Source organism: Dreissena polymorpha, chromosome 15 (genome assembly GCF_020536995.1).
Source record: "Dreissena polymorpha isolate Duluth1 chromosome 15, UMN_Dpol_1.0, whole genome shotgun sequence".
Taxonomy (NCBI): Eukaryota; Metazoa; Mollusca; class Bivalvia; order Myida; family Dreissenidae; genus Dreissena; species Dreissena polymorpha.
Genome location: NC_068369.1, coordinates 12,679,115 through 12,701,061, shown reverse-complemented (window position 1 = coordinate 12,701,061; position 21,947 = coordinate 12,679,115). Strand labels below are relative to the sequence as shown.

General features: G+C 33.5%; 1 protein-coding gene and 1 long non-coding RNA gene across 3 annotated transcripts; one reads left to right on the top strand and one right to left on the bottom strand.

Moving 5' to 3' along the window:
- Positions 1 to 1,122: 1,122 nt before the first annotated feature.
- LOC127860207 (uncharacterized) lies at positions 1,123 to 9,822 on the top strand. Its single transcript, XR_008039630.1, has 4 exons — positions 1,123 to 1,234; positions 3,813 to 3,846; positions 5,881 to 5,941; positions 7,484 to 9,822. It is a non-coding gene; the product is annotated as an uncharacterized LOC127860207 (long non-coding RNA).
- Positions 9,823 to 14,057: 4,235 nt separating this feature from the next.
- On the bottom strand, positions 14,058 to 21,302 carry LOC127860202 (uncharacterized). Of its 2 annotated transcripts, none has more exons than XM_052398130.1 (4): positions 21,070 to 21,302; positions 16,647 to 16,690; positions 15,167 to 15,370; positions 14,058 to 14,836 (listed from the first exon to the last, which is right to left on the bottom strand). In XM_052398130.1, exons 2-4 carry the CDS (start codon positions 16,676 to 16,678, stop codon positions 14,503 to 14,505), a joined length of 570 nt encoding a protein of 189 aa, XP_052254090.1. In that variant the 5' UTR covers positions 16,679 to 16,690; positions 21,070 to 21,302; the 3' UTR covers positions 14,058 to 14,502. The 2 variants fall into 2 exon arrangements, with proteins under 2 accessions (XP_052254090.1, XP_052254091.1); XM_052398131.1 differs by having other exon boundaries at positions 14,058 to 14,815; positions 21,070 to 21,296.
- Positions 21,303 to 21,947: the final 645 nt, after the last annotated feature.

The following is a 21,947-nucleotide window of genomic DNA, read 5'->3' as shown; positions in this document are numbered from 1 at the left end:
GGATTGCAGGTATGATGTCTTGTTTGATGGGATTGCAATTATAACATCGGAAAAATAACGTATTAAAAAAGAGCATACTGATTCAATATAATATTGTTCCTTTCAATTATGTAAAAAGAAAAAAATGGACTTTTGTGACCTGAATAAAGACAACCCCCTAAAAACTCACATAAATACAACAACAACATTTACAAAAAATCAAAAGCAAGTAAAAAAAACGCGTCGATCAATTTTAAAAACACGAACCGTGAAGATGTATTAATATGAAATATGCATTTATCAGCAAATCATTTCAAAATGCGTCAGATTTGAAAAACAAACAAATAAATGCATACCGGTTAGAAATTCCGTGCGACAGCGGCAGCAAGCTATTGAATTTGTGTCGTATCTTAAGTACGTAATAATGCAAAATGTGCGCGCTTGCATTTAGAACAAACCCTTATTATTTTGAAGCTGTTAAAATGAATGTTGATACCAGTGAATGTGACTCTAAGTTAGAGTCTATAATGTTAGCCTGTTGTAATTATGATGAATAAATGCGAATTTAAATATCAATCATTGTTGGATAATGTTAATAACATGTAATGTTTTCTTTACATCGAATTTTCTCGTAATTCATTAATTGAATAATACATTTGTTTTCTTTTTTTGTATTGTATAAATAAGCTGTCTAAATCCTTAAAATGAGAATGTTTGTTTAATTCAGGAACATATGTTTGTTTAGGTCCGTGTTTAATTGTTCCATAAAATATTTATTTAACGCTAATGGAACCACTATCCACAACATCCATTGTAAACAAGTAACGATGTATACACTCATATATGGTACGAAGACTCCCAAACTGGTACGAATTTCTTTTTCAGATACAGCATTCCTTCTTAATAGGAGATTTTGTGCTGAGTGTTAGACTTTCTAGTGGCACGGCATTGCTGTATCACGAAGTCTAAACATTCAGACGGATTAGTTATTTTTAGATAGAAACACTACGAAACAACCTAATGTAATTGTAATTGTATTTCATTTATTACGAAATTATGACGAGAAATTCAACTATTCATAAACACAATTTGCACAAAAACATCTTAACACACCGCACATATGTTTACACGTGTCTAAATGTATTCTCCCGTGGTGTATTATGACCATTTTTATTTGCGGCCGTTTTAACTCTCTTGCATAATAACACACACAAGAACAAGTGAATGTCATCATGCCTTGGCGAAAATTTCTAGGGTAAATGTTTTCTCAAATAGAATAAATGTATTCATTTTCTTTTAGAATTCGTCAATGCGTAAGCTTCAAACCTTATATTATTGTAAATACAAACCAAGTTTAGAATAAATTCGCGAAATTATTGATGTAACATAGATATTCGGATGCATATTTCGGACTATTTTTGACAAGCCACATTCTCATCCACGCTTTGCGAAAATTAGGAAGAGCCTGTCAGACACATTGTATGGTAAGGTTGAAATTTGGTCGGGCCATATTTCATTTTGATAGACATGAATGCTTGTAACTATTTATAAGATTTGTCTCAAGTTCTTGTTGGTTATATCAGTCCTTTTCCTGGCCATTTCGGGCATTTGGGGAAAAATTGCAATTTTGGGATTAAGACAATTTTCGCGAAAAACATCCACTGATTTGGGAAAAATTAATTTAATATAACTCTTTATAATAATTCAAATAAGAAGGAAAATATATAACTTTTAGTTAAATAATTTTTTTAATGTAACCTTTATTTTCCTAGTATTGGCTTTCATTAGTATTAGTATCGTGACTTTAAGGAAAACCCCTCAATTAGTGCTGGGAATCAAATTTATTTTTCAATTTCTAGAAGTATTTACTTATTTGATGGTTATCCATGACTATTAAGACGATAATTTCTTTGAAAACATTTGTTTAGTATGTAGATATAACATTAAGCACAGTCTGGACCATGGCTGGTTTATGTATACTGCAACACAGTTGACTCGCGGTACTTGAGGGATATTCACTTGCATCTAGAAACCATCTTCATATATCAGATAAATGATTTAAAGGACAATCATATTTAACTTAACTTTATTGGACAATTAGTCCAACTTGTTGACGCTCTCAAATATTAAGCTACTTTTTATATTGGTTATATTTGGAGCTTCCAACCGGGCTGGCATTCAAAATATGTTGGACTGTTTTCTTTCTTTGTCTATATTGTTGCGCAAGGATTTTGTGCGCAACATTCAAGCCCCGATATAAGACACTTAATATTAACGGATTGCAATAATATTTACATACCTGTGTAGATAATTCATTTCTCGATAATGTTCCGTAAAAATTATGTAATGACACTTTGAATTTTGCACGCCTGAGCAATTTAAATCCAACCACTATTCAATTGTTCAATATCTCTTGATTCGCTCGCTGCTGTGTAAATATAAATTGATAACACGACCTCGATGTAAAGCGTCTGGTTTAAATATGGAAGAATAAACAGCGTAAAATACAGTTTGCGTTTGTCTGTTGTGGTGCAGAGGGTTACATAGTAAACCGATTAATTTAGCATGTTTTTTTTTTCTAAATTGATAATTAAAAAGTTCTGAAATAAATTACATCTTTTATTTTTATACTGTACATAAATAATATTGATACATATCGTACAGTATACCATCCTATGTAACGTAGAATGTAAGCACATAAAACAACACAGACAGAGGTGCGAAAAAGACATTCATAAAAACTTGCTGAAACTTAGAAGAGTGAATAGAAACTGCACCATATCTGTTTTGAACATATGCTTATTAAATCGACAAAGATTAGCATACTAGATCTAGTTAGGTAAAAGTCGGTGTTAAAAGCTCATGTTAAAATAAAATTACGCATACACGTTACACCGTAATGCCTTTTCTGATTGGTTCATATTTAAATCAGTTTCATGACATGGCTACAGGTCAGTGATTGTTTTGCGTTTTAAGTAGAAGTTTAACTGAAGAATTTATGCCTTTCTAACTTCAAATTGACGATATTTGAGGTTTAAATGGACTTCTGAATTAAAACTGAATGAGTTAGTAATGTTAATATGCAATTTTACGCAAATTGATGAAAATTTAAACTTTCTGGTTTCCACCACAAAAAAGGTCCTTCACCGATGAGACGTTCCAAAGAATTTAGCTCATATAAAAAGTATCTCTAAATTCTTTGCGCGTCTTATAAATGAGACTATTGGACAATTGCCTTTTTATGACGAAAATCCTTCAATATTAACTGCCGTAGAAACAAATCCAACACCACTCTCCGCCATTGTTGATAATTTTTTGCCTGGTTGATTCGCGGTAAATAGGTTAAACAGCACTTATATGCAATTGAACATGAAAAATCAAATTTAAGCTCTGACATACTATTGAAAGTAACAATCAATCATGTATATACCGATTTAAATAAATGGAATTTAAAACATTAAATAAAATCAATAGCACAGTAATTTTCAAACACTGTCTTATTTTTTCGTTAAAACAATTAACTGAACTATAAAAATTCAAATATTGTTTAAGTCTGAGTTTTACGACATTTAATTACCAAAAATCGGTTCCAACCTGTAGCGAGAGATGTTTTCTGTTAGACTTTACAAGTAGGTCATGCAAGTTTGTTTATAAACAAAGTGCAGAGGGCGCCAATGAAATACTGCGAGTCAACCTGACCCGCGAGTTAACCGGGTTTGAGTATATAGATTAAATTGTCATTGGAAAGTAACATATTCAAAAGAAAACTTACCCTTTTTACATAATCCATATTTTATGCAACATACATTTTAATTTTATTTTTTCTATTTCAGAATATTTCTTACAGATCCAAGAGTAATTCAAAAGGTATTTATAAAGATTAATTGTTTCTTTGTAATTTTTATTAAGCCCTCAAACCATGTGGTAGAGTATCCTTAAAGGTCATGGTCACTTTTTAAGGTCATATTTCAAAAATGGATTATTTTTTTACAATCTATTAATTTTATTTATATCTGCATGTTTTAATCATTATTTCATTTTAATTTTCCTGAACCAGAAAAGGTACATAATATATAAATATGAATTACCTATATTTGTAAGAAAATGCTCAGAGGTCAAAATTATGTAAGCAATAAAACAAAGATCTTTCAATAAATAAAGATTTCAGGTTGTTGGTTAAAGAATTATGGCAGTTAATATAAGTGTTGTTCCTCTTTACACCAAAAGATCATGCTTACATGTACATAGCAATAGTCAGACCTAAAGTAGAATACTCCTCCACTGTCTTAGACCTACATACGGAAGTTCAAATAAATCAACTGGACAAAATACAAATACATGCAGCCATTTTCATAACACACATATCATAATACAAGCTCAGTGACTAATATGAATTGAGACACCCTCAATTGGCCCTTTTTTGAATCACGCAGAACAAAATTCTGTCTTATCATGCTATATAAAAATTTCCATCATGTTGTTGCCATCACTCCTACAGATAACCTTCTTGTTCCTGTCGACACCCGATTCAGACTCAGCAGTACTACCAGTGATTGTTTTAGACACATATAATTATCAAAAGACATACATTTTCATTCTACCCGAGAACAGTTATCCAATGGAATTCACTACATCCCCATATACATGAGGCAACCACATTATAAAATGTCAAAACCCTTACTCTTGTGTCTGTTATTGTCCCCCTTATTCACATGTAGACACACTGCTTCTAATTTTTCATCACAACCTACTCAGCACCCTTGTACAGCTGTCACCCCTTAACCTGTAGGTGCAGCACAAAACCTTCTGTATTATAGAAGGAGTGCTGTATTGGAAGAAGAAGTCCCTGACTTATCAGACATATAATTATAAATAACAATTAAACAAGAAATAAATCATCAGATTGTCAGAATAACATTTGTGTCTATTCAATTAGACACATACCAGAAGTCTTACATTTCTTATCCAGAAGTATTAAGGTTGAAATAACTAAGTTTATTTTTAGCTTTATATTTTTTATACTATCTTCAAAATGACACATGAATGATACTATATGTTGCATTTCTTAAAGCTAAATTCAGTAGTATAAAAAGCCAGTACTGAAAAGGTATAATAATGTAATGCAAGATAATGGAGGGCTGTATTTATTTCTTTCCAACATTTCTGAATTCCTGGAACATAATTTTTTTATTGACATTAGATTATTCAACATGACAAGACCATGCTCACATACATGCCTCCTTCAAAGGTCAAGATTTATTTTCAAGGTCAACTATTTATCAATTATAATTTCTTATACAAATACTTTCTTTGTTTTTCAAGACCAATGCACAAGTAAATTTGTATGGCAATGCATCTCTCTGTCTGTAAGCAATAATTAAAATTACCTGTACATAGTATTTGGTACAGTATGTAATATGTGAGGTTGATACACACAATTTTTTCTTCAGATGTAAATTTCTGTTCAATGTGCAAAAATAAACGGCTGAAAAACATGGGCGTTGAAGTTCGTTTTGAAACATTTTATTTGTTCATATAATGTGATTGTAACTCTTAATCTTTATTTGATAGGGGTTTTCATCATTTTTGTTTTGAATGAAACGTCTGTAAAACATTAAAGAGCCTGGTCATGGAATGACTGGACTTAATGCATGTGCCCAAAGTAGTCTCCAATTCTAGACTGTGCATTCTGCACAGGCTAATGAAGGATGACCCTTTCCAACTCAATTGGATTATTGCAAAGAAGACACTTCTTTTAAAGTAAAATACTATATAAGCCGAAAATGTAATCCCTTATTAGCCTATGTGAACTGCACAGGCTAATCTGGGTGACAATCTGCGAACATGCATTAAGCCCAGTTTTTCCAGAACGAGGCTCACAAAACAGTATGATTGTTTCAGATTGCAGATAGCTGGCCTGTCAGGAAAGCAGCTAGAAATGCAGTGTACTTGTTTTTAAGAGGTATGATTTGCTCTCTTGATCAAGTTGATGTGGTAAAATAATCATACCTCATTAGTTACCCACACAAAATATGTAAAAACTGCACCTTTTAAATGAGTAGCACAGTGGCTGAATGTAAGATTTCCTCTGTACTGAATTTTTGCAGAACTGCACACTGGCATTTGACAAAAAAAGCCCTAGCAATCAATTGCAATAAGATTTTAATCTCAAAAGTCACGTGTAGGGCTCACACGGGTCAAAAATATTCTTCGAGTCGGCGGGTCAAAATTAAAATACCCGAGAAAATTTGGGTCGGGTCGGGTCAGATAATACATAAATTAAATAAAATAAAACTACACTGATTGTCATAGCATTTTTTAGCATTCTTAAATATTCAACTGTTTGTAAAGTTTATTGTTTAGAATATAATAATTTTTTTGTTTTGATTTATTTAATTATGAATGAAATACTGAACTGCAAGTTTACACAACGTTGTTGAACTTAATCAGCAAACGTAAGTTTTACTTGGAAAAGCGATGAAAAGTGCATGTACAGGAAAAACAACCTGCAAGCAAAAATAAAGCTTGTCTTATTTTGAGGAGAGAAGCCAATATAACTTTCACTGTAAGCTCTAACTGCATTTTCTACTTTGAAGCCAATATATTGCATAATACAAGTTTCGTTTTTTAATGTCGCCATTTTGGGATCTTAATAACAAATTAAACTCGACATTTATGCTTTTGGTGCGTCACTTATATTAATTTATGACTATTAGTAATAACAACACTGCTTAAACTGATAAAGGGTGTGATTTTTCTTCACTTGTTTAAAAAAAATGATTTGACTACACGTTTATCAGGTTATGTTGTACTTTGTAGCTTGTGACCCCAACCGGTATTGTTCGCAGAAACTTTGACCCGGATCCGCGGGTATTTTTTTGACCCGCGGATTCGGGTTTTTTCGGGTACCCGTTTGAGCACTAGCCATGTGGTCCTTGGGCTGTTGTATGTACTGTGCTTAACCTCAGTCAAAAGTCTAACTGTATATTGTATAACTGTTAAAATGTCCAATTGAATTGACCTACACTTAACTCACCAGTCTTGGGGAAAACTTCCTACCAAGTGCCTGAATACCATTTTAGCTTAATGCTTTTGAGTAAAATAAATCTCATTTAACCCTTTCAGTGCGGGAACCGAATTTTGAAGGCCTGTGCAAACAGTTTGGATCCAGATGAACAGAACGTGGCGTCTCATCTGGATCCAAACTGTTTGCTATTCTGATAGTATTCTTTGAAGAAGAAAATGCTTATTTTACAAATTCAGCAGACGACATTTTAGCAGACGAAAAATTTCCCAGCATGCAAAGGGTTAAATAATTATATGAAATTGAATTTCCAGATATTGAAGCAATATATGGCTATTTGGACTTTCATGAACACTGCACTCTGCTTAGGGGCCAATGACAATTTGACTTTCTTTTGTATTTTATTTTAAAGTTGTCGCTAGGTTTCTTATTCATAGACATATCTTGTTTTAATTTTTAATTTTAAAAATATTATTTAAGGTAAGGATCAATTCAAAGATGCAATAGACAAGAAACAGCTGCCGACAAACACAGAATTAAGGACTTCTCTATTAAGAATCAAAGACACCGTTTCGAAAGAAGTCAAGCAAGGCTTTAAAGAACTTTCCAAAGGCAAGAAAGATCCCAAAACACGCAGATGACAAACATCAGATTGTGTTGCGTCTGTGATACAAGTTGAGCAGAATACCAATGACCTGGGATTCTGTGCTTAGAATGTGCCTGAAAATGCTAATTGCTAACTTTTGTAAATAATGTTTATATAAATCATATTCTAATTGTCTTGCCTAATTTAAGATGCCAGGATATATAGGAATGGTTATGTTGCTGTGTCTCTCTATCAGTTGATTGTTAGACGAATTTTACTTCGATGAATTTTATTTAGACTCTACTAGTCCATCAATATTCGTCAGATCTTCACGAAATGTCACCATCTTTGTGAGCATAAAATCTAAACCAGATTGGACTTTCAATCAAAATGGGTCACAATTGTATTTTTTTTCCTTTTTCCGTTCGATATATTTTATTATCCTCGTACATAGGTGTGAGGTTCGAGGCATCCCACTCCACACTGTACATGATTTTCAAGCAATGTGTACATACTTAAACAACTTTTAAACATTTGATTATCAGTAACTTCTACATAATAATACAAACAATATTGGTTTAGCAAATAATTGACAATACATGAAATCTAAATTCCTTATCACGGCTACTGCAAAAGAGCTAACAATAGTTCCATATCTTTACTTTGATGCAAATCGTTTACATTGTTAATTTCATTTAATACACGGTAATGCAAGGACAGGTATGATTTAGCTGCTTTAATAGAGGGTATAGTTTTGTTCATTTTACAATTGTAAATAAACATTTTGATCAAAACAAATATACAGTTTAAGGGTCCATTGCATTTGCATGTCCCAATAGAAAGAAAGGTATTTTCAGGCAATTTGAATCAAGATTGCATCTAGAAAACAAATCTGTTATCAACTTATTTACATGCTTACATTCCCCAAAAATATGTTCTATCCTTTCACATTCAGTTTGACAAAAGGTGCTGTTTGCTGTAGGTGCATATCAAATTTTGAATAAGAAGGAGTTCGTACCTATGATTCAGTGTTATATTATTTATATTGAAACCATTGTAAATTGGCATCTGGTGTAATATGAAAAGGCATAGAAAAGATATGTAACCAATCTTTTGTTTCAATACAATTACAAATAGTTGACCATTTATTTAAACATGCTGGTGATGACTCATTTTTGGTAAAAATATCATACATTGGTTTTGTACCCTTTGTTTTAACTAAGATAGACCGTAGACTTGTCGAGATAAACGGCTTCATAAAGCAGTTGTCAGTAGAACCTCTCAGTTTCTTGTATCTTGTAACTGAATTAATAATGCCTTGGAAAAGCAAATAATTTGGTTTGAAGTTGTAAACTTGGCAAAAGTCATTACAATTGTAAAAAGTTAAGAGTTCACAAGAGGGTCACAAATAATTCATATTTCGCCTTTGAATCATCTTGAATATCTAAGCGGGTATGGTCTGTTGAATTATTTTCAACAAAAATCACTGAAAATGTTCATTTAGTAGCCCAGTTAGTTAAATTGTTTTGTTTTTTCATAAAAATTATCCAAAAGGTTTGCTTTGAAGGTATTTATATTATTATGAGAATATTAACAATTTGATTTGTCTTGAATTAGCAGTAAATCAATGGCCGCTATGCATGTGTACATGTATCTATTTTTATGGAAACTTCACTAGTTCTTAAGTTGATAATTGGTATGTTTATACTTTATTTTAGGTTTCGTTAAACCAGAACGGAAGCTTTTATGTTTTACAAACAGCTGCTTGTAAAGTATTAAAAGGAGTGAATCGATGGCAAGAACCACTTTATATTTTCAACATATAAATTATATTTATGGACTGACTATGTGTGCTACATGTAAACATACTTGAAAAATGTCTTTGTTACACTTTTCTCAAAATAAGTGGTAGCAAAAATATCAATATGAATAAAATGTACATGAAGTGCTGCTATGCTCATGTGTACTTTTGATAACTGCGTTGTAGTTTTTGAAAGTTTTTATTTAACATTTTTTTCTTGATTAAAAATCCTTGTTGAACAGTATATTGAATTAAAACTTACATGTTAATAATATATTAACGAACACGGAATATTTCATGTTTATGAATGTGGATGTTTATGCAAAAAACTGTTCCTACGCCAATGAACAATATGTTAAAAACCAAATAAAACTTGGGGTTTAATTGATGACTGATATGAATTTGAATGTGTAACAAGTAACTTATATAATATGTTGTTGTTTTCTATGTGTGGTAGGGGGATATACCTTATTTCTTGGTATGTTAGAAAATATTTGACAAGAATGCAGACAGATAGGTTAAAATAAATGTGTGTACAATCCCGTATTCCATCTGATTAATTGAGTCGTGTTCTGACAATACTGGGCATAATGCATGTGCGTAAAGTGTCTTCCCAGATTAACCTGTGCAGTCCGCACAAGCTAATCAGGGAAGACACTTTACGCCTAAACTTGATTTTAGGTAAGGAGGGACTTCCTTGAAACTAAAAATACCATAAAAGCGGAAAGTGTCGTCCCTGATTAGCCTGCACAGGCTAATCTGGGACGACACTTTACGCACATGCATTATGTCCAGTCTTGTGTGAACATGACTCAATTGTTCGCGCATACTTCAATGAGCACGTGCAGCTCGAGAAACCAAACCGGCACGTTGTCCAGTACTGTCAGAGCGACAATGAAAACATTTTTTGCATCTTTTAAGAAAATGTTTTAAAACCATATATCACAATGTTAACCAAATCAAATCTGTGACATACAAAGAAAAAGGCCTATATACATACTTAAACTCTTACACAAACAATCTGCACATAACGATTCAGTTCCTTAACCCATTTATGCCTAGCGTCTAGAAAAAGGCCTTGGCAAACAGCATAGACCCAGATGAGACGCCACATGATGCTACTGTAAGAAATGTACTAAATATTGAAATAAATATACTAGACATTCCTTATTTTGGAAATAAATTGATCCAATTTAGAAGGATGGGAGAGTCCACTAGGCATGAATGGGTTAATAACGCAGATGAGCAGCTTATAGCTTTAAGGTCATCATGTTATCTTAGGTACATGTACCTTAACTTTGGATATTGTTTAGCTGCAAATGTTTTCATGTAGGCAGACCTCTATTGTGAAATACAAATAACTTAATATTTTTTCCCGCATCGTTAGTGTATTATCTCGCATAGTGATTTGTTAAGCAGTGTTCAGTAGAAATGACTTTCATGGGAAGTGCCAAGGCTAAAGAACGTCAATAGTCATTTATGACCTTAATATGATATAACATAAGTCTGAACATAGGTCTTGACCATATCTAGGCTAAGTTAAATACACAGTCAAATCCTCGACAATTGATGTACCATTTAAACATTAATGAGCATTTGACAGCCAACATGGGTGTTTTGTTTATTCTAAATACTTTTTTATAATAACCCTTGGAGACTTTTCTAACGCAACACTTTTCAAACTTGAATATCTCAGTAATGAGTTAAGATTTGATATATTAATTGCCATGTAATAATTTGCTTATATAGTGTGCAAGATAATTTAGATAACGATACAATTAATTATCCGTGACAATCGGGCGCTTTTGCACGCAGGTTATGTGTGGTTTCATCTTTTTGCACGTGAAAATGGTGAAACGCGATACGGTTCTTATTTTATTTCAATTTCATCATTTTAGGTGGGTTGATACCCCAGGAAAACATGAAAATTTATTTAATAATCAATATGTCTCATATAAAATTTCATGTGCGCAACAGAGCAGAAGGCATGTTGCAGGCTACCTTCCCCACTTGCTGAAGTATCCGATCGTCACGGATGAATGATTTTATCGCTTGCCTGCACATTCTGTAGTCAAATGATCATATGCACAATTTTAAATCAAAATATTTACTCATAACTGAGTTATTTAAGTTTGAAAAAATGCTGCGTTCGATAAGTCACCAAGTGTAGTACAACGCTATAAAATTAAATTTCAATTTCATCATTCTCGGTGGGTTTTTACACCAGGAAAACATAACATTAACTAGAAATACACTATGGCTCGTATTCACGCGTTTTACCTTTCGCATTATTTTTTTTACGATGTACGATTTTGAGAATTTTACATTTTCAGTGATTTTTTATGCCCCCGGATCAAATGATCGGGGGTATATTGTTTTTGGCCTGTCTGTCATTCTGTATGTCTGTCTGTCTGTCATTCTGTCCCAAAACTTTAACCCTGGTCATAACTTTTGCATTATTGATGAAGGCAACTTGATATTTGGCATGCATGTGTATCTCATGGACCTGCACATTTTGAGTGGTGAAAGGTCAAGGTCATCCTTCAAGGTCAAAGGTCAAATATATGGCTTCAAAGTGGCGCAGTAGGGGGCATTGTGTTTCTGACAAACACATCTCTTATTTAAATTGTTATGTTTGATATTAGCGAGGATAAGTTCAAATTCAACCAGCATGAAAATATTCCTGCTATAACAATTAAGGAAAGGACTACATACAGTTAACCCATTTATGCCTAGCGTCTAGAAAAAAGGCCTTGGCAAACAGCGCAGACCCAGATGAGACGCCGCATGATGCGGCGTCTCATCAGGGTCTGCGCTGTTTGCTTAAAGGTATTTCTGTAAGAAACATTCTAAATACTGGTATAGAAATAAATATACTAGACATCTTAATTTTGGAAATAAATTGATCCAATTTAGAAGGATGGGAGAGTCCACTAGGCATAAATGGGTTAATAAAGGACTGACTCTTTCAAGATAGAACACTTACTGGAAGGCTCATATCCTCAGATCAAATAGCAGTAACTAACATATTTTGTCTGGCATTGGTATTAGGTTGTTAACGATTCACGCAATAAAACACGCTCATGAATGTACTGCTGGTTCAAAAAAGGATGACATATGATACGCTGGAGTTGTCACTCGTTCATTGTCGAACTATAAAAAAAATATTCGTGCTTTTAGCGTAACGGAAATCTCCACGTTTTAGAAATCGTACCATCTGGATCGGTGTGAAGCGTTCTCAGGCTGCTAGGTTTTGGGAAGCCTAAACGAAATACAAGCAAGACGACAACAACAACTCTATTTTGACTTAAAAAATCCATTGTAAAAGTGTAAGCCATATGACGTTTTATTTTCAAATTTGTTTGAGAAAAGCAATAACAAAATCAAACGACAGAACTAAACGAGTAGTATTGCTCTTTGCAAATCTTGCAACACTCGGCTAAATTGTTAGTTTTTTTCTCAAATCGATTGAGCTTTTCACTGTCAAAAGTTTATATATTCAGTCTAACACCTGTTTACACATGTTTCTCTGATTATGATGGTGTTACTTCATGAATGTACCATTGCTTGTTCTAGTAAATGTCAGTTTCAATCAATAAACAGACGAGAAGCTATAACTTCAGTCTGTTAAAGTAAACGATCGTAAGACAACGTACCGCGTTTAACAACATCCACCTAGGGTTAACCCGTTTAGGCATAGTGGACTCTCCCATCCTTCTAAATTGGATCAATTTATTTCCAAAATTAGGGAAAATTAGTATATGTCTTTCTATATTTATAATATTTCTTACAGACATTCCTTTAGGCAAACAGCGCAGACCCAGATGAGACGCCGCATCATACGGCGTCTCATCTGGGTCGACGCAGTTTGTCAAAGCCTTTTTTCTAGACGCTGGGCATAAATGGGTTAACATCTAATTCTTACTGTAACTCCATTCTTCATGCTATTTTTTGTTTAACATTAATGACAATAATGAGGACACGGCATTTCGTGTATTCAGTTATTCCAATCATTTAGTTAAAATAAAGGCAGATATCCCTACCTCAGAGATCACGGTCACATTAAGTCACACGTCAAAGTTGACGCTATCACAGCTTGCACAAGTTGTAACGTTCATGAATCATTCGAGTCGTGTTCTGAGAAAACAGGGCATAATTCATGTGCATACAGTGTCGTCCCAGATTAGTCTGTGCAATCCGCACAGGCTAATCAGGTACGACACTTTCCGCTTTTATGACATTTTTCGTTAAAATGAAGTCCCTTCTTAGCAGAAATCCAATTTACGTTGAAAGTGTCGTCCCTGATAAGCCTGTGCAGACTGCACAGGCTAATCTGGGACTACACTTTACAATCATGCATTATGCCCATTTTTCTCGGAACGCGACTCATTCAATTAAAAACCGCTAACAACAGATCATTACAACGAGGAAGACTGAGGGTAGCGCGTATCACCTGTCTCATTATTTAAAAGGTCAATGTCCAACTAAGAGGTTTATGGTCATTTTCCTCCATGAAGATATTGTATTCTACAAAAGCGGAGTTTCAGACAAAAGTGGAATTATGGTACATCCTTGGCCATAGAAACGTGTCTTGTTATTTTATCCTTTTTTTCTACTAAGTTGACCTAAAATATGAGGGTAGGGGTGAACTGAAAACAAACTCGTAATGTTTTTTCTTTTTATTAATCATTATTCAAAAAGCGAAAATAAATAAGAAAATATTGTACAAAATAATGTAACAAAATGGATGAGCAATAACCATTTGTTTCGACACAAATGGAAAAACAAAAGATGCGGATAACGCTCTCGGAAAAAAGTACACAAAAGCGATGCACCTTGCATTTACAGAATCGTTTACAATACTGGCAGAATAAAATTAAGCTTACAAGAACGCCGTGGTCTTTGCGTATAAATTTTAATATCTTCAAAGAGAGATAATAATTAATTTCAGTTTGTACGCAGTTCGTATCATATGGCTGTTTTAATTCCTTTGCTAAATTCTCCAACAGTCATTAATAATATTTTTTCTACATGTAATATTACATGTATTACATTTCGACATGTTTCCCAAGTTTTATTTGAAATGAACCCAAAAACAATAGAGAACTGAAATCACTCATTTGCCTTAGGATTCTCATTTGCCTTAGGATTCTCATTTGCCTTAGGATTCTTAAGTTTAACGTCTTTCGGAGGAGGCGGAGCGTTATATAAGCGTAGTCTGTACAACAAATTGGTGAATGCGCCAAGATCAATCTGGCCTTGCTCGTCTGATGTGGTCTCGATGAAGAACTCGACCTCTTTCGGGTCAAGGTCTCGGCCTGTCGCAGTTTTCAGCGACCTGAGACCCTCCTTGGCCTCGTTCACATCTATTTTGCCACTGTGGTCCTTGTCTATTTCCTTAAACTTCTGCACCACCTCTTGGGCGCTGCAAAGGGGATTAGATGTGCTATGGAAAGGACCAAAACAAGAAACATTATGCAATATTAAAATTACATGGATATAAAAGACCCGTGTGTAATTGTTATGTATTATTCTTAAAAACTATAACATATTATATTAGTAATTTTTTTCTCATAGAGTCATTACCAGTGTATTCATCATCATTTTACTACAACTACTATTGGTACTACTAATTCTACAAGTTCATGTCCCTATCACGAATTATTATTTACGACTTTCACGATAGTAGCAAATGTCCTAGCTTTTCTTAATTATTAATGTATTTCTTTAATATTTTAATTGTATACATATACAGTGTGAATCAATTGCAACTTACTGTGTGCCCATGCATACATAGAACTGCTGGAATTCCCAGATGCTCATCTGTCCGTTCTTGTCCTTGTCAAAGGTATCGAACATGGTTGTGGCCTGGTCCTCGTCGAGACCGAACTCTGACCGCAGCATGTGGATGGCTTCCTTCTTCTCCAGGTGACGCACGTTGTTGTCCATGTACTTCTCAAACAGGTCGATGATTTCCTGCCTTAAATCGGATGTGGATCATTTAACCCAATTATTTGACTTTATATGCTTTTTTGATGGTTTCCTCAACTGATTTAACTGTGTGTCTTCAAATGAAGCTCGTTTTTTTTGAATACTTGGCTTAACAAATGTGCGTAAAGTGTCGTCCAATATTAGCACGTGCAGTTCGCACAGGCTTTTCATGAATATTTTCCGCTTTTATGGAATTTTTGTGTAGAGTCAGTCTCTTTTAAACGAAAGTCCAGTCTAAGCGGGAAGTGTCGTCCCTGATAAGCCAATGCGGATTGCACATGCTAATGTGGGACCACACTTCTGATAAGCCTATGCGGATTGCACATGCTAATGTGGGATCACACTTCTGATAAGCCTATGCGGATTGCACATGCTAATGTGGGATCACACTTCTGATAAGCCTATGCGGATTGCACATGCTAATGTGGGATCACACTTCTGATAAGCCTATGCGGATTGCACATGCTAATGTGGGACCACACTTCTGATAAGCCTATGCGGATTGCACATGCTAATGTGGGATCACACTTCTGATAAGCCTATGCGGATTGCACATGCTAATGTGGGATCACACTTCTGATAAGCCTATGCGGATTGCACATGCTAATGTGGGACCACACTTCTGATAAGCCTATGCGGATTGCACATGCTAATGTGGGATCACACTTCTGATAAGCCTATGCGGATTGCACATGCTAATGTGGGACCACACTTTTCGCACATTCAGTAAGCCCAGTTTTTCCAGAACGAGGCTAATATGAACATTTGATGGTTAAGTCAAATATGGTTAAGTCAAATGCTTTTTAAAATAAAGTAATTGGTCAAAATACTATAGCATAGGTCACTCTTTTTTGAGGCGTGTGTAGTAGGACATGTTTTGCTCATTTATATGGAATAATTTTCCTATTTAGACAAATCACTATACGTTATGAGGATTAATCGTATTGCATTCTGTTTGTCCTATTAAATATAACTGTAATACCAACGCTCTGATCATCTTCTTTATTTTGGTCGATTCATACAGTAGACTATAAACATTCATACTTGTTATTCAGATATTTATTCCAAATTTATATTGTTTAATTTAAATTCAGTTACTAGTAAATAATTTATCTTTATTTTTTTTTTTTAATGAATATCAAATACCAATATGCCTTGTTTAATATTGTTTTGTAGATAATATCTGCCTTTATTTTAGCTAACTTAACGATGAGAATAATCGAATACTTTATTTTAGTTGTTGAAATAGGAAACCTAATACTTACGGTATCTTTCGGCTCATAACTCCTCGCATCATCTTGGCGGCTTACTGCAACACAAAATCCACACAAAATGTAATGCACGCCTGTTGGCTACAAATGTAAAGCAGCTGTTACCTGGATTTGAAGATTTTACGCTTACAGGTACACCTAACTTACATGTACACATAACTTACATGTACACATAACTTACATGTACACATAACTTACATGTACACATAACATGAACACATAACATGTACACATAACATGTACACATACCATGTACACATAACATGTACACATTACATGTACATATAACATGTACACATAACATGTACACATAACATGTACACATAACTTCCGCAAACGCAAGATGAGCATGTTTTTTATTTGGCTTTAAGTTTTACCAGAACCTGATTCACAACACTATTGCGTTTTCAAAGTGTCCATATTTTAAAATGTCTGGTAATTTGATTAAAATTTTGCGATATTGAGACGTTTTTAATATATGTACATTTTTTCATTATTATATCACTATTAAACTAAACTGCTCTGATTTTTACACATCATTAAAAAAATATACTGTTTAAACAGTTTTTGATAAAACAGAGCAAACTTAATGAAAGCAGTATTAACCAATCGTTTTTAATTTTAACCCCCGTCCAAAATGCTATGTATTCGCCATTTCAAGACGATAAGTTTGTTTTTCGTTTACTGTATTTTAACGTGTTTGTTTTCGTACCGGGTCTATTACATTTGTGCTGTCAGAAAGCTTGACAATCGGTCACTTGCTATTAACAAAAGACAAAATGGAAAGACCATAAGACAAACTATTGCATACAAGTACTTGTATTCATATAAGCCTTGTTCTGAGAAAACTGGGCTTAATGCATGTGCGTAAAGTGTCATCCCAGATTAGCCTGTGCAGTCCGAACAGGCTAATCAGCGACGACACTTTCCGCCTGAACTTGATTTTCGGTAAAGGAGGGACTTCATTGAATCTTAAAATTCCATAAAAGCGGACTGCACAGGCAAATCTGGGACGACACTTTACGCACATGCATTAAGCCCAGTTTCCTCAGAACGCGACTCATATATATCGGTTATTAGCGCTGCGTTTAGTTTTATTTATCCAACCATGCATCATTTTCTGAACAGAAACAAATTTGAGAACAGCTGTTGTCTTACGAAATGTATCAATTCTATATATATCATGTAGCATTAAACAGTTTTACAGTTTATGCCGCATACACGATATTGAATTGCAAAAGAATATGCTTGTTCACTATCAGTTGAAAACACGCAGAGGTATTCAGCGATAAACATTTCGTCCAGACGCTTTCCTGGAATTCTTGGAAAGAACACAAAAATATCATTTACACTTTTTTTTCGGAGGCGGTACCGCAATTTCGCACTTGTTTTTCAATCAAAGGTTTACAGTCATGCGTAGTGTATCGATCACTTTGCTTTATCAGTCGCAACATTATCAATAAATGAGATTTCCCCCCTTTTATATATACCATCGGCCTCTTTCAATATAATAAACCGCCAAGTATGAAAACATTCTAATAAGGCATTAATAATTGAAGTGATAATTATTATTTATAATGTGAATACAATGTATGTTTTAATACGTGCAAACAAAGAGTTGAAAACTTTCGAATGCCACAGAATATGTGTCTTGTTCTGAGAAAACTGGACATATTGCACGAGCGTAAAATGTCGTACCAGATTAGCCTGTACAGTCCGCACAGGCTAATCAGGGACGACACTTTCCGCTAAAACTAGATTTTCGGTAAAAAGGGACGAACAATACCATAAAAGCGGAAAGTGTCGTCTCTGGGATGACACTTTACGCACATGGATTTTTCAAAGTTTTAAAGGGGCCTTTTCACAGATTTTGGCATTTTTTTTAACTTATTCATTAAATGCTTTATATTGATAAATGTAAACATTGGATCGTAAAAGCTCCAGTAAAAAATCAAGAATAAAATTAAAAAAGGAAAAGAACATTGCCCGGAGCAGGTTTCGAACCAGTGACCCCTGGAGTCCTGCCAGAGTCCTGAAGTAAAAACGCTTTATCCTACTGAGCTATTCCGCCGAGTACACATACTTGACGTATTTTATACCTTATATAAGCAATCTTCGTAGTTTCACAAAATTTAACGACAAAAACAGAACTCTCCAATTTATTCAATCGTTTCGCGTTGCAACGCTTTATAATTTTTAGGTTTTAAAATCGTCAAAAGATGCATATAATGGCTATATTAGACCATGGTTATTGTTCAGTATTACTGTTTCCTCACAAATATCATAACTAAAACGAAAATTTGCGAATCTGAAACAACTTTTTTCAATTTTGTCAATTTACCAAAGCGTGAAAAGATCCCTTTAACAGAACAAGACACATATCGTCAATCTTTGAGATACACGTTTCCTTTCTGTAGCATCCCGCGAAATGACTGGCGAGAAAGACAAGTTATCGCTAGTGATAAATGTCTTGTTCACTCAACGTCTGAGGAGAGGAATTATGTATATTTATCTGTAAAATATTTACCAACCCGTTCTGACTGAATGCTTAGGTGCAGCATTTCATTAAAGCGTACACATAGAAAACATACATAAAATAATTGCCGAATTACAACTCCGGTTTCTTCCTTTGCCCTCTGTATATATATATATATATATATATATATATATATATATATTCCTATACACATATTCATTATTTCTAATATCGTTGTATACAAGGATGTTCTGTCTGTATTTTGGAATGTTAACTGAGTGCAAAATAAAACAAAACAAAATGATATTTTGTCAAAATGTGTATAGTTACATTATTAACTAGTATTAAACATTAAAATAGACGCATACATTCTGTTTTGTTCTTCAGTTTACACATTTGTATGTCTTTGTCGACATGAGGCCGGATTTTCAATACTAAGCTTTACATTTTTGACTTCTTATTTCGTTGTATAGGTCGTTTTATTGTCAAATATGTTGATTCTATAACGTTTTCGCTATATCTAAGAATAATTTTCATTTATAATTATATTTAAGAATGTCATAGAAGTGGTTTGAAAATGAGTCCAGCGTTAGGTACGAGTATAATACAGATACTTATCAGGAACAGAGGAAATAAATACTAACTAAAATTAAAAATGTTAAAACAGACTAGATACTGTTTATCAAAGGAACGTTTGAAAAGTATGCTATATATCTTGTGCTTTTTAATGATGAAGTGTGCGCGTGTTTGTTTAATCTAGTCGTGTTTGTTTAATCTATAGTCGTGTTTAGAGGTGCAGTTAATGCACCTCATGACTCGCATAATCGTGGTCGGGATGATACTAGAAATCGAGGACTCATTCATGGGTTGGTATTCGGAATCATTCCAAGAATTTACGTTTGAATATGTTCACTTACTTTAAGGTCTAGCTTAACAACGACTATTTTTAGTTTTAATCTTAAAACTTTTTTGAGAAATTTCTTACATAAATAACGCAATCAAAAATTCTTTTCATTAAATTAGTGACACGAATATTGATTTCAAGACTTATGATGTAATAATTAGATATGAAAGTTAAAAGTTAAACTTCAAACTGTACATGTATATTTATTGTGAAATATGATAAATTTCCTACGATTAATGCATTTCTAAAATGTTTAATTATTTTCTTAAATTTGAAAAGGTCTCTTAGTCTTTCCCTAATTTTTATAAAATATATAAGAAATGATATAGGAATAACTGATTTTGTTTCATTGAGTAGTACAAAGTTTTGAAACAGTCTAAAAGTTAGAAATTTTAAAAGGAAATGTTTTATTAATTTTGACTTCTTTTTATTGAAAACAATGACAAAAGTTTGTTTTACAAATTGCTGAACATGCGCTTGAAGGTTTCTACCAACTACTTGTGTGGGGACTACCACTGATGTGTGTATATCACTGTGTAATATTTATTATTCTTAGAATGCTCTGTAAAATATATCTAGGATAAATAAATATATAAGCTAAAGTTTGTTCATCAAATTCCCACTAAATTGAATGTGTATCATATGCTCAGACTATTGTTAATTTATTACATATGAATTCTTATATAAACATTGTCTCAAAAAGGTTAAGAATATAATCCTAACGCTCAACAAATTGAATTGGATCCGAATTTGTGTTTCGGAGTTTCAGTCGTCAATTATGTGACACACTATTGTTGTAAAAAGCATTTAAAGTACCGGGTATATTCGATTACAATTTGTAGCTACTGTCATGACATGATTTCAACATACAAAACCGTGTGCGTATAAATGGTACAGCTAGAACGTGTAGACCTATATTATTAAATTACTCAAGAACATTATTACGTTGAATACATTATCAAACATGTTAAATACACACAACAGCAAATTAAGAGATTTAAATTAAGATAACAGAGCAAATAAAGATTTCTGCGTACCTTATAATCTGTTCCTGAGAAAGAGTCTCCCTTCAAAGCATACAATTATTCCGAACTTCAAACTACGGTAAGACGCTGATTTAATTATTAAAAGAAACTTGGTGAAGTAAAGGCTTTTATACTGTTTCGTTATCTCCCAGTTACTCATCAACACTCCTAGGATTGATGTCGTTCATATTTGTACAGACATAGCACAGTCTGGAAATAGAGAACTTTGGAATTTACATATCTTTTTCTAGGTTCGTTGAATATTTAATCTCGTAGAGGTGTTTACCTTCCTGAAAATCCACATTTCCACGCACTAGTCGTGAGGCTGGGTTCGACAGCAAAATATCAGTTGAGTATAATGTTTTTGTGTGTTCTATTTTGGCATTATACTTTTGTTATATTGGAAGTTTATATTAATTCTAATTGGTATGTATTTGTAACACATAAATGCATATTACGATTTATTCCTCACAACACAAATCATTAAATCGGCGTTGTCTTTATCTTTATTATAGATAAAATACATTATAATTATTATACCGAGAAATAAATCATAGTACTTTGCTTGAGTTCAAGCTTATTCAATATAATATCATATAGCCACCAATGAAACTCCAGAAACTTTAACAGGGGGGACATTCTCGTTCTTATCCATTTCTTTTTTTAACAGAACACAACTAGAAATATAAAACGATCAACAAGGGATAATGTCCTTCAACTGGTTAAATTTAATCATTGGTTTCTTAAACCAGTTTAAATGCTATCCGAAATTTTCACTAAAACCAAAATTAATTACAAGCCAAAAGCAAGTCTTAAACAATCACACTAACATGAACGTCAAACATGGCGCGTGAATCGAATACTACAAAAGTCATTATTTAACTATAATA

Bases quoted from the DNA above. Each gene is read 5' to 3' on its own strand.
- LOC127860202 (XM_052398130.1), bottom strand. From the start codon at position 16,678: ATGATGCGAGGAGTTATGAGCCGAAAGATACC. The intron at 15,371-16,646 runs GTAAGTATTAGG...ATCCGATTTAAG, and splicing joins GTTATGAGCCGAAAGATACC to GCAGGAAATCATCGACCTGT. The intron at 14,837-15,166 runs GTAAGTTGCAAT...TCCTTTCCATAG, and splicing joins TATGTATGCATGGGCACACA to CACATCTAATCCCCTTTGCA.